We start from the raw sequence: 13197 nt of genomic DNA, 5'->3' as shown, positions 1-13197 counted from the left end.
CAGAAAATAGGTAGGCGGCAGCAAATCGGGCACAAGGAACCAGGTGCGCCTTTTTCCAGTAAACTGGCAGTTCAATAATGTTGCTGACCATTGTGACGCACCACTTGTAAATAGTCTAACATAAAAAAAGCCTTCGGAAACCTCAATATTGCTTACTGAAGTGCACTTCTACACAGAGAAAAATTAGCAACTTGCGTACCTGCAATAAAATTCTTTTTACAGCGACAAAAACAATGGCAGCGCAGCAATCCGATGAAATTTGCTCGTTTAGTCGTATATAGAACTGCTAACGCCACCTGCTCCCAATTTTGGGAACAAAACTGAAGGGCTGGAGACTAAACAAAGCTAAACTTAGTGTGGAAGGTCTGATGTTCAAATCTGTATTGTTTTGGCAGGCCTTTTTGTTAGGTCCACAATTTTGTTCATCTGCCAGTTAATACAGTACGACCCATGACATGCTTTTTTTTAAAGAGATAGGCAGAAAGAACTTCACCAACGATTATTATACTCCCTATTGCAAATTTTGAACGCAGCTGTTTATGTGTTTTAAATTTGCGATATATTATGGCAAAGAATTTTATACTGAAGGACAAGGTGCTCTCGGCGGATCTGAGCCTCTGCTCGGGCAGCTCATTTAGCAGCAGCGGCAGACAAAGCATTTCCACCGGTTGTGTCACTCATTGTTCAGAAAAAAAAAATGAGAACATGGGAATGCGTGGCTCGCACAGAGTGCATTCTCTGGCAGTGCCGCAGGCAAAGTTGCGCAGTGTGTCCCATGCCAGCACTTTGTTTCTGGTCGTGCCAGCACTCCGCTTTCCTCCTCACCCTTTTTTGCCATACCTTCCTTTGCTTTCCGCCTCCTGGTTGTGCTGCACCCTCCTCTCTGCTTTCCTGCCTTTCTTCCGCATTTGCTTTAATCTTTTGCTGGGCTTGTTCGCTCGGTTACGCCGAGGCCAACACCGACCCTCGCCTCTGGAACGGGCGCTCGAGTGCTGCGCTCTACAAAATAAGGCAACAATTAATTGCCCCAGCAAAGGCAGAAACTGCTCTGAGTAGCTGCCAGTTCAGTTATGCTGCGTCTCGGCACTCTTACCGCGATTGGAGACGGCGCACTTGGTGTGGCATAAATAAATGTGGCGGCACAATGCTGACGGTTTGCTGGCTTGGCTAAACAGAGTGAAAGTTAGTGTTGCCAGACTCGATGAGCATGTTTTTCTAAAACAAAAAGACGATAAAAATAGTTATCGTTCTTTTATCTCTTGTAATGGCTAAGCAATTTAAGAAAGAGCTTTATAGATGCATTTACAAACTATGTCTATGCATTCTATTGAGCCGTAAGCATTTTAGCAGGCTCGCATTGCACCGTCCGGCTACGTTGCGATGTGGTACAAGCTTGCTGTCTGCCCAGTGTAATCCGTGGTTGCCTCCCGTTTCACACATAAGCTTGCAAGCAACTGTGCGGTATCTAGTACTGCAGCCAGAGACGATAGCATTATTGAAATTTGGTGTGCAACGTCGACGTTCCGCGGCGGCTCTCGTTATATATGCCGCCAACCATTCCGTGCACCATCTGGGCCACACAGATGCGCACTGCCTGGCATAGTTTATCTGTTATCTCTCGTGCCTTTTTAGGCACTCGAGCACCTAAGACTCTTGAAGCCAACATAAAGCACTTGCTCATGACCAGCTGCCGGAAGTTTAAGGCAGATGGCTCATCGCGATGCCTGGCGAGTATGCAAGGCATGCTTCTGGCAGTGAAGTTTCCAGTGGACCTCTAATTTTTGGGTGCCGAGAGTCGAGCATTCGCCACTCGGCGAATTTCAATGTTCTGAATTCCGCTCCACGTTGAGGGCCCCTCACCAGGTCTGGCCATTTTGAGCTGACAAGCCCCAAGCGTACAGTGCGCAATAACGATTACTTGCTACGCACCATGGAAAGGTCTGAAATTTCAAATCGAACGCCATTTGCCCTTCTCGCGGCCGCCACGCTCCAAGCAAGAGGATGACATACATGTGCTAGTGCACCTATGTACACGTGTTTGCGCAGTCACATCGCTCGTGGGGACATGGGACTTCAAGAATTACTCGAGGCAACATCTGTTATTTGTGTAATATTGTCACGTGGTCGTGACGTCAAAGAACACAGTAGCCATACTATGAAAGGCAAAACTAGCTTTTATTGGGCGAACTTGTGCCCGCAAAACAGGCTACACTTAAAGCAGAACGAGAGCGGCGAACACAGTCGATCGGCGAAAATCCGATCAATGGGTCAAGCGCGTCGGCTTTTATACATCAATCTCATCAATCGGCTTTTATACATCAATAGACTAATCGTTGGGACCCGCGCGCCTTCCACAAAGTTCTACACCATTCGCGTCAGGTGATGAAATCAGATAACATAAGGTTCAGCGGCAACAGACAGCGGACTGAAGCATCGATAACTTTCCAGAAACTTCGGATACATGCAGGCGCGTCCTGCGCTGTGCGATAACATTTGTTAGGCGGCGAAACGTGGGCGCCCGATAAAGATAAGTACACGTGTCAATATGTTGCTTGAATAGACGAATTAAAGCTTAGAGAAATAATAAAACACACAAACTGAATGTCCGCATGCTTTTGTTTAATTTGCACTGCAACAAGAGAGATGTATTTCTGTTTCGTGCAGTCGCCTGCGCTGGCACCGAAACTATGTTATTTTCTACCGTGTTCCAGCGCGGGATCGTGCTCTGTGATCTGCTTGTGTCTGCCTCAGTATTTGTGTAGCACTGACTTATGCCGCTAGTCGGGTGCCCTCGTACATGGCACGCAAAATCATCTGCTGCGCGAAACGAGACAATTGCAACAGCTTGCACGTGGCACCGTCAGCAGAAGTGCACCGCATCCAAAAAAGTGTGGGAAAAAGAATGAAGGTGGGGCCTGTGACACATGCATCACGCAATTCTCGACTCGCTTCCAAATCTCGCCTCTGGCCCAGGGTCTCTCGTATGGCTAGCTGTTCCTTGCAACACTCCTGGGCTTTCCTCGAAACTTGTCACGAAGTATGAAGGGCCTTACCGCTTCTTGGAGCAAACGTGGCCGATGAATTTTCTCATTTAGCCACTTTCTTCATCTGATTATGTGTGTCAGCGTGGAAGTCATCCACATGGTGCATCTCAAGCCCTACCATAGCCCTCTGCCCCCAACCTTTTAGGTTGCCAGGATGGCTGTGGGCTTGATTGTGAAGAAGATGCACCTTCGTCCAGCAGCATCGCCAATGCTCGTCTTGCTCTGTTCAGGCTGCAAGTTGTCGTTGTCATTTGAGACGGGTGTCTCGCGCTGCCTCGCCATTCCTACTTGTAGTGTCCTGAGGAACGCATCTCCAATAAACCTCTTATCGGGACAAACGATCACATAATTCCGGAACTTTGAGGCGGGGTTACAGGTGGAGCTTGAAAAGCGTAGCCATGAGTATGCATTTATTGTCTTCGCAGCAGCGAGCAAAAGCAAATTTGCCTCTGCATTTCTAAGCTTATGTGCATTCCACATGCAAACGCAACATAAAATGCGGGAAGGAATGGCGACGCATAAAACGGGTGCATAATATTAATGGCCTCTAGGTCGTGACTGAGGGAATGCATCATCAGAGTTTCACTGCAGTGCATTTTATTGTAAAAAAGTTCGGCAGAGGCACTTAAGGGGAGACATGGGTAAAAACACGGCGATTTTCATTAAAAAAAGTCAGTTTTATGTTTTCGACTGTTTCAGCAAGGTTGATCCCTGCGCTTTCACATACAAGGAAATCAGAGCCGTAAACGATCGGGAAATTATAAACAAACTTGGTGAAAGCACTCGAGGTGGCAAGAAAAGGTGCAAATCGGGCGCATGTTGGGTCAAATTGTGGCGTCGCAAGCCATTGGGAAGGCAGTAGGCCTACGCTTTTTCTCTCCCTAGGTCGGCTTTGTCGCATCACAATCTCCCAGGGAAGTAACAATAAAAACATTTCTCCACCAAAACCAAGCGCTTTCACTGGATTCTTAAATTATGTGGTGCGGCTCTGGCCACGCCGTTGGCTGCTGGCGCGCGACGCAGCCACAGCTCCTCTGCTCTTCCTGCAACGCGCAGCTGTCTCGATGTGTTCCCAGGTTTTACGCATTTTTATGCTCCTTGTTTCGATGGATCCCGTGAAGAAACGCAACGGCGATGGTTTTGATGGTTCAGAGCCGACCAGCCACTCAAGGTTCGTAGACAGCGTATGCAAATTCGTCAGCGCATTGGAAAGAAAGTTCAGAATCTTCGAGAATCAATATAGTAGCGACAAGGAGACAGCAAGCACCTTTATCTGCGAGAGCGGCGTCGTGAACACACTGGCGAGCACCGCAGCATGTCAGGCGTGCGGACGGTGCGACCTTCTTATCTGTGAGTTGGCCAAACAATGGAAAGGACTTGTGTCGTTTATTGAGTTGTGTTGCAACAATGCAGCGTGTACCATGTACGTTATCTCGTCAACGTATTCGTCGCGGCATGCATCTCTGGCAGACGACGCTAACGGTGGAGCGCGCCCTTCGGCCAGCCCAAGAGAGTTTTGCTGTGAATATCAAGGCAGTGGTTGCGGCGCGCGCAATTGGAGCTGGACACAATCAATTCCTCCGATTTTGTGCAGTTCTTGGTTTGCCAAAACTGATGCACCATAAATCGTTCACCGCCATAACAAAGAAAGGGCACCTCCCTGCTGCAAAAGCAGCGGCTGATAACTTGGAGTTGGCTCGGAAAGTGACAGCACAGGAAGTAGGATCTGCCAATCTAGCTGTTATGTTTGATGGTACTTGGCAGAAACGAGGCCACAGGAGTCTTTATGGCATAGGCACAGGCATTTCTGTGGAAACAGGGCTTTGCTTAGACTTCTGTCCAACTATTGCCAGAGTTGCAGTGCACGCAATAGATGCAGTACGCAGTTGTGCAGATGGCAACAGCAATAGCTGTCTTGTGGCATCACCAGGCTCACAAAGGCTATGAACAAGTTCTGCACGAACTAGGAGGGCTTCCCTCCAGGGAATTAGTTGTGCTGAGCAAAGATTGTGACAGAAGAAGGATCTCCAGCATGTCAGTGAAGCTGAGAGCGGAGGCAAGGTCTCACCGTTGCCGTCTGGCCAAGAAGGCTCATCTTGAGCATGAGGCTCACAAAGACTGAGGAAACGACATATGGCGCAGGTGAATACGAAAGTTGTGCACTGGATCTAGATACCCTGGCCTGCATTATGTGCAATTTTTATATAGATTCCAGTGCTACAACACAAATAAAGAACTTTTATAACTTTCAATTGCATTTTTCTCAGTTTAATATTTTCAGCCAAACATAGCTTTTGTGCGCGACATTTGATATACTTATCGTGGTCCAATCAAGAGCAAATTTGGTGTGCATAATCTTTAAGATGTGTAGAATGCACTTGTCTAGGTTTTAATGCAATTGGTTTATTTTTAAGAATGGAAATGTTTCGTACACTTGGGTACCAGGCACTGAAAACGAAGCACCAGATATGAAATTCTCTCAAAATGTTGCCTGTCAAGGGAAACACATTATATTGGTTATCAGCACTCAGTGGAGTGTTCGGGACAAGAAAAGCCATTTTGCACGGCTACGTCATGCCAACTGCTAGCTACGTCCAGCAGCTGCACAAACATGCACTGTTTCTCACTTATGCATGGCCCTTGGGTCATGAAAGCATCGAGCTATCCTAAAACTAAAAACAGATTTGGAGTGAGGATGTCAAGCTATATAAGTGGTACAATTTTCATTTGCCTACCGTTAATATTTAAAGAAAAAAAAGGTTTCCGAGGAGCGTCTCCCCTTAAAGGGAAGCTGAAACACTTTTCGAAAAAAATGAGTTCCCTGCGGCATTCTACAGTTTTGAGTCCACTGAACGCAAATTTCTTGTTTAAAAAAGGCGGAAACAAACGCAAGCGGCTGTTTTTTGCAAGAAAACGCCACCAGTGCCTCAGGGAATCGCGCGAACGTCGCTGTTGCCAGTGATTGGTCGGGACCGCTGTGACGTCATTCACAGGGATTGCCGGTCGGCGCCGCCGCTTCAGAGCGTAGCACGCTGTTCTGTTCTGGCTTCACAACTGAGTTGTAAGCATTATGGAACGTTCTCGCTGTCTCGGAGAGCTTGTATTTTCACCGTGCATGTTCGAACCGACAGCTGATACAGAAAACGATGGCGGCAAGGGGGGCAGCGACGATGTTCAATGTGCCAACAGCGAGAGCGATGTGTGCACCTTCTCGCGCATTGTAAATCTCAGCTGGTACGTATGTCTTTTCATGTAGCTGCATGTTCCAATGACGGGAGAAAAAACGCGCTAAAGTGTCACTGGGAACTTGCTGCTGGAAGAATGCAGAAGCACTAACATCTCATCAGATTGTAAACACGGGTGCAATTCCGCGATGTCAAGCACCTTGCTGCTGCTTGTCTAAAGTACCGTGGTTTTATTTTCGTGTTGATACACGATCGCAAACGTAAGTGCCGCGTTTGGCTACTTCAAACTCTTCACCATTATCTGCCTGTTGTCACACTGGCTGCTTCAAACTCAATTGGTGATGGTAGTGGAACAGGTTCATCAGGGGCTCAATTCTCCAGGTGCTCTGCTAGAACCTGAAAGAGTGCAAGGCATGGATGTCATGAATTTCAACATATCATGCATATCAGCAAACATGACAACAGTTGGATTACTTACAGTAACTGAAATTCTTTTTCAGTAATTTATGTGATGGATTAGTTGTCTAGTGATATAGTAATGTGAATTATTTGGCGTCTGTAATTTCATGGCTAAAGTAATTTAATTATTGCGTTAAATATGCACCAGTAAGCTGTGTACGGCGCCAGAACATTCGTAGTGTCGTGAGGTGTCGTGGAGGAACATGGGGGAGAGGGCATGAAATGTTCGCAAGTGTATGTTACCTTGAAGAAAGGTTGGCGTCCCTTTATACTTTGCTTTTTGCTCCTTGTATGCATGAAAACTTTTTGGAAGCAATCGTAAAGTAATACCATTACTTTTTTGAAAGCGGTAATTGGTAATGTAATTCAAATCGGTGAGCGTAATAAGAAAGTAATGAGTAATGTATTATATTTACTTTCAAATAATAATTTTGCCATGCGTGATGCATAGCTAGTTAAAGGCAAGAAAACATTTTTTGTCCAGCAGCGATGCCTGTATTGGGCTAGACCACATCGAACGCTGACAAGTTCAATACCTCACAACGTTACTTCATTATTTGAGCCCGTTCGCCTTGCCATGGGCGCGGCTGTGCCGACACTAGATTTTTGTGGCATTTCGCTGCTGGTAGCAAGTTGTGAGTGCGAAATCTATGGAACGAAGTTTTTACATGCCGAGTTCAACTACTCTAACGCGAGCATGAAAATATTGCCGTAACGCCTCATGTCGTGCGATTTAAACACGAATGCTGAACAGCTAAACCTGCGGGCACCGCAGGGTAGGACGAATAGCAAATATCACTGAATGCGCAAGCGTACCCCCGGTCAGTTATTTCACCGTATCAAAACAGCACCGAACAAACAGCCGTAGTACAGTGTTCCGTGACAAAGCGGAGTGGAAAAACAGGACGAAAACATCAAGCACTTTGCACGCATGTGCATATTCCCGGCTGTGCCTCCACCTCGCTTCGTCATAGGCCACTGTAAGGCCGTTTGTTCGACACTCAGGTGATCACCTGTTTAAAAAATTGCCTGTGTGCACATTAAAACCCTTACCTCACCCTTTCTCCTCTTGGCGAAGGCCGCTCTTGGAAGTGGCGAGGTGTTTCTCTTGTGGAAGAATATAGACGAAACAACGCCGGGCGTCAGTCGTGCCGATTTGATTGGAATACCGATTGCCCGCATCGTTGTCAAGCTCCGATGATAATCACTGTCGCGGAAATGGTCCGAACACAGCACAGTTGATTTCGTCGGCAAGAAATTATCTCTCCTCACCGCACGGACCCACTGCGTTGCAAGTTTCTTGTACTTCGGGAACATGTGAAACACCACATCGTCTCGCCCGCCTGTGTTCGCACAGCCGAATGCTGCACAGAACGAGGGCATGTTGGGCGCCCTTGGCTGTAGGCACTCACGCAGCACAGAAAGCAAGCACAGTCCATGAAAATTGCAAAAGAAAACAAACGTGAGCGGCGGCAGATCACTCGTAGCGTCGTTTAGTAAAGCACAGAACGGAAAGAAACATGCCAGCACATGCCAGCACGCCGGTCGGGCAGTGCGGTCCCCGGGAATGACGTCACTCTCGCCGGTTCTCTCCCCTGGCTGCCTCCTCACCCGGCGCTCCGGGAAGTGACGGGGGCATGTCCACAAGGGGGATTTAGAAAGCGATTTCTGCGCCTTATATTAAGAAAACAAAGAAAAAATTTCAGAACCGTAAATTAATAGGTCTGTTCTTCCCAACCCCAGCAATTCGTGGAAATTGAAAACGGTTTCAGCTTCCCTTTAAGATTCCTTACGTGTGGGAATGTGAAAGCATTCTAGTCGCTTTGGGGAAATGTTCTTGCTTAGATATTAATCCGTATGTCGTCTTACATGTTTGAAATTTGCACGGCATTCCTTTTTGTGTTCCCTTGCCTCGTCTTCTGCGGCGTGCTTCTGTGGGCGACCACATTTCACAGATGCCGCTGAGGTAGACGCTTCGAAGTTCATCCCAGTAGACACTGCACCAATAATACCTGAAGGGCAAATGTCGTGCGGGAAGCAGTGATGGGACTTGTTCAATGAGGCATGCAGTAGGCATACTTCAGAAGACACAGCGCAACTGGGACGGAGACAATCAAACACAAACCACATCACAAGCGCTGATTAGCAATCAATCAAGTTTTATTTTCACCGCAGACAGTACATTGTTACTGTGAAAATAGGGGGCCAGAGACAAAAGCTGCATCTGTGCAGCTTGGCTAAGCTCTAGCCACCCGTACAGCAGCAGTGACACGACGATTTGTTATATGGATACAGTTATGTAAACATATCAGCAAATAAAGAAACCATCAGACAATCCCATCACAAATGGCAGTTACAAGAACAATTACGCAGCATACATATTTCAATGAACAATTAGACAGGTAAGCAGTTTCAATACATTCAAACAAACAAGTCAAATAAGCTTTTGTTAGTAAGGGCCAGGACGTCCACATTTTTCGGTCTAGCTCATTTAGTGTAGTTGCCAGTGCGTAGTCAAGTCTTTCTTTCCCATAATGGGTGCGCGAGAAGGAAACGTAGTATGGCGGTTGATATCTGAATGGGTAGGAAATTGTATTTTTCCTGAGATTTGATGATTCTTGGAATAGTTCCGCCCTACCTAATGTGGTGTTTTTATAGGTTCTTAATAATTTGTATTTGTATATATTGGGGCTTTTCGTAATTTTATGTTTGTGAAAGAGTTGTTCTCTGTGTTCTAAGAACGAGGAATTTTCTATTGATCCAAGTGCTTTTTTCCGAATGAGGAAGAGTTTCTGTAAGTTCGATGCTGTCGTGTTTCCCCATACAGTCAACGACTGAATTTTTGGACGCCCAAATTTTCGGACATGCCTGATATTTCGGACATCTTCGCGGCACTGCCACGAGCCCCATAGAATCAATGTATAAGGACATCTGAGCTTTCGGACGCTCGAACCCCCCGCCGTCCAATTTTCCGGACTTTTTGATGCGACGGAAGGTGCTTTGGCTCCTCGCACAGTGCCCTTGCGAAGGAAATCGACTTGCAGCCGAAGCATATCACCGCTTTGAACCACAACTAGCCGAATCTAGCCGTCACACACGGATTTGGTCTGGCCACGCTGGCTATGTTCATCGCCTCCGGCGGAGTTTCTGGAGCGGCGCTATTTCATTTGTTTGCGCAGGCCATATTTTGGCTAACGTGGTGTGTGGTTGTGCTGTTGTGTCAAGTGTGCTCTGCGACGCTAGGCCTAGGTGCTTCGACGCTCGTCAGCGAACTCCACTGTTCTCCACTCCAGTCCACTGAACTCTACTCGGGGAAAACCTGGAAAACTCAGGGAATTTGGAAATGTCAACTTGGTAGACACCCTGCATGTGGTGTGCGCATCGCTATTGGCGATATTTCGGGGCTTGTTGGCCAGTGTCACCTGTGTTTTCTCTCTCTCTCTTTGTGATAGCGATAACATGGCCACAAATGTGTGCTCTTCACCACTGGTTGGTTGCTTATGCTGCCTCAAAGTATAAGAAAAATTGTGATGGCTCCCATGTACAATGGGTCACTCAGCTTCCTGGAGAGACATATATTCTTGTAGGCTAGACTGTTGCAGTTAATGACGGATAGTAGGGGTGTTTTCAGCAGAATAGTCTTACGCTTTAAGCTGGATGGTTCTTTACTTTTTTTCTGAGGGGAAAGGTTTTTTGTTTTTCAGGTATGTTAGCTTCTTTGCTTCTATTTCATTTTCTTAGCAAAACATCAGCATTGTGCCACATTATGAGAGCGAACTTGGAGCTTTGGTGCACTATTAGTGTGGTTACGTATGCATCACGCTTACGTCGCAACCTAAAGACAGTGGCAGAATGTCCAGGATAGCACCTTAGAACAGTGCAGACAGCACGAATGCGATAGGGCACATATGAGTGCTGATCGTGTGTGCGCAAAATGGAAGCTTGCATTATGTTACAAGGGTGTGATTGTAACTTAATAGAACCCGCCGTCGTCTCACGTGAGGAAGAGTGTAGTGAAGTACGGCCCCAACCAAAGGCCCCCTGTGGTGCAGCAGGTGTTAATGCTTGCCCGTGTGCACAGTTCCTGATGCAGGGCTGGCTGCATGAGAAGCAGCACGAGGGAGCCGGCCCCTCGTCTGGCGAGGGCCCCCCCGTGTATGTGCGCTGCACCCGGGACACGGCCGGTGGGGGCATTTCGGCTGCCCACCTTCGCCGCCACAGTGGCTCAGCTGGCACCAACTGCAATGCTGCCGGCTCGGCAAAGAAGGTATTGTGTTTGTGTTGTTTATGTACAATACAGGACAGACGACCGGTAACGTAACTAATTATAGTGCACGATTCTGGCTCCTCCATTTGCCCTCCCATAGAACTTCAGCTACAGTTGATTTCCATTAATTCGACCCTGATGGGACCAAAATTGATTGAATTATCTGGCCGTTGAATTAATGGTGTTAAACAAGATGCAGAAAGAATACCAAAACAGGTCGCTAATTCAAGTGACTGTAATTGCCATATTCTAATGCACCCCCGAGTGAAACGCACACCAACTCTCTGTTTCCAAAGTAGAAAACTAACGTAGAAATGGCATTAAAGCTCCTAAACAAAGCAGAAATCTAATGCGAACTGAATTTTTTAACCAGAAAAATAGGCAAGGGTCTGATATGGGTTTTACAGAAGCGGCCGCTTTCTAAAGTCATTGTTGTTCAATATGTTGCTGTTACGCGGTAAAGCATACAGATGTCTCAAGAGCGATTTTGGCTTCGTTTCCTATTGTACAGCACAGGCTATTTTTGTGCCGAGTGTCTTGACAGAAAGAAGACAAGGATAGAATCGGATAAATACCGTAATCAGACATTTTGAGTTACAGTTATTGCTTGAAATTCTTCATAGGACAGGCAGAAAACGGGCATTTTTGACTGGAGGTGACGCCTGTTCAATGCATCCCTCTAAGCTCTACCGAGACATACACGGCTACTACAGAGGGGTCGCTATTGGGGCCAACATGTGGGTCGGGCCACATGCATGCTCAAGTTCAAACCGTGCAGCGAAGGCTAATTTTAGGATCGAAATAATGAACATTTGGGCCCATATATATGCATGGGCGGCCGGCCAGGACCTTCAGTCTGGATCAAATTTACCGAAAAATCTAATTAACCAGACTTGAATTAATGAAAGTGCTCTATAATAAGCATACCGCTTTAGTGCAGCCACGCAAAACGAAATACCAGTAGCTGTCAGAAAAGACCAGGATGACAGCAAGCGGAGGTTGAGAAGCCGAATGAAGAAACAAAAAGCAGGGGACCAAAAAATGCAACAGTGGCACATTGTATGTCTGCAGGCTTCCTAGATGGCATTCGCTCTGGCCTTTTGCCAGCATTGTGTAATCTGCATCGAACGCGTGTGCATCTGTGCTTTTTGGCTTTTCGAAATATAAATAGTGTTTTACAACTCCAGCGTTGTGGAAAATGGTTTCTAGAATTTTGCTCTATGCTATGCTTTACTGAAATTATATCTGTTTGAAACAGTCAAGCCTAAGGGATGACACTCAGGCCTGTGGATGTGTTTCGTGTTCGCCCATGTGGATGTGCACTGTCGCGCAAAGTGCAAAGCGCACCTTGACTTCGGCAACTTGCATTATAAGCAGTGTAGCACACGGTGCACTGCGATTGCACCAAGCATTCATTATATTCAATATTTGATAAGCATACATGCTGATATCAGCCAAAAAAGAATCGCACTCACGGCGATGGGCCAGCAGAGCATTTCTTGCAGAATTCCGTAGGCAGCTTGCTGTGCCAATTATAAGGTACACCTATTTTCATCTTTGCTAATATACAACCGTGTGATTGGTGTGTTCGCCCAGGACTGGCTTGCTGGTCGACTGGCCAAATTGCCCGTCCCGAATGTGCCATTTAAAGTTGCTGAATTCAGTTGCAATTTTTCTATGGCAAGAAGAGAGCCGCATGCAGATCCTTATTCTCCTGCTACGGCCATCTTTCGCAAGCTCAGCACAGAAACCGTAGGCCTGCCAACAACAAAGTGATGAATCTTATGTGCTGCTGCCATGTGGGTCTCTCTCACAGACTATACCAGATCGCAGGTGTGGCGTGCTTTGCTAAATATAAAATGCAATGCGAAATTTCTTCTCTAAATTAAAGAATTGTGAAATGCATTAGGCAAAACGGGACGGGGTCGGATTTGTTGTGATCACTCGCAGAACCCCAAAATGTTGTTGGAGGAAACCAGTTTGAAAACTCAGTGGTAAATAGCGCTGCCACTGTTTGACATTTTTGCTAGGGGTGTACTTGAATATCACAAAAATGAATCGAATTGTGAACAATCTAATAATTCAATTTGCGAACTTGCGCCAAACTCATCATCATCATCATCAGCCTGGTTACGCCCACTGCAGGGCAAAGGCCTCTCCCATACTTCTCCAACAACCCCGGTCATGTACTAATTGTGGCCATGTTGTCCCTGCAAACTTCTTAATCTCATCCGCCCACCTA

The 13197-nt window shown here is 46.6% G+C and overlaps 1 protein-coding gene across 5 annotated transcripts in view; it reads left to right on the top strand.

Annotated features, from left to right (window-relative positions):
- Positions 1 to 13197, top strand: part of LOC126529757 (inactive histone-lysine N-methyltransferase 2E-like) — a 392924-nt gene that overhangs the window by 283758 nt on the left and 95969 nt on the right. For all 5 annotated transcript variants that reach the window (XR_008612213.2, XM_055070020.2, XM_055070021.1 and 2 more), the window contains one exon: positions 10770 to 10955. Coding sequence is in view for 4 of the 5 variants with exons in the window: in XM_055070020.2 (XP_054925995.1) it covers positions 10770 to 10955 (186 nt within the window). In the remaining variant the exon portion in view is untranslated. The remainder of the gene's footprint in view (positions 1 to 10769; positions 10956 to 13197) is intronic.

This window comes from Dermacentor andersoni, chromosome 9 (assembly GCF_023375885.2).
Source record: "Dermacentor andersoni chromosome 9, qqDerAnde1_hic_scaffold, whole genome shotgun sequence".
In the NCBI taxonomy this organism is placed as follows: domain Eukaryota; kingdom Metazoa; phylum Arthropoda; class Arachnida; order Ixodida; family Ixodidae; genus Dermacentor; species Dermacentor andersoni.
The sequence above is the reverse complement of the archived record's forward strand: the minus strand, read 5'-3'. Positions and strand labels throughout refer to the sequence as shown.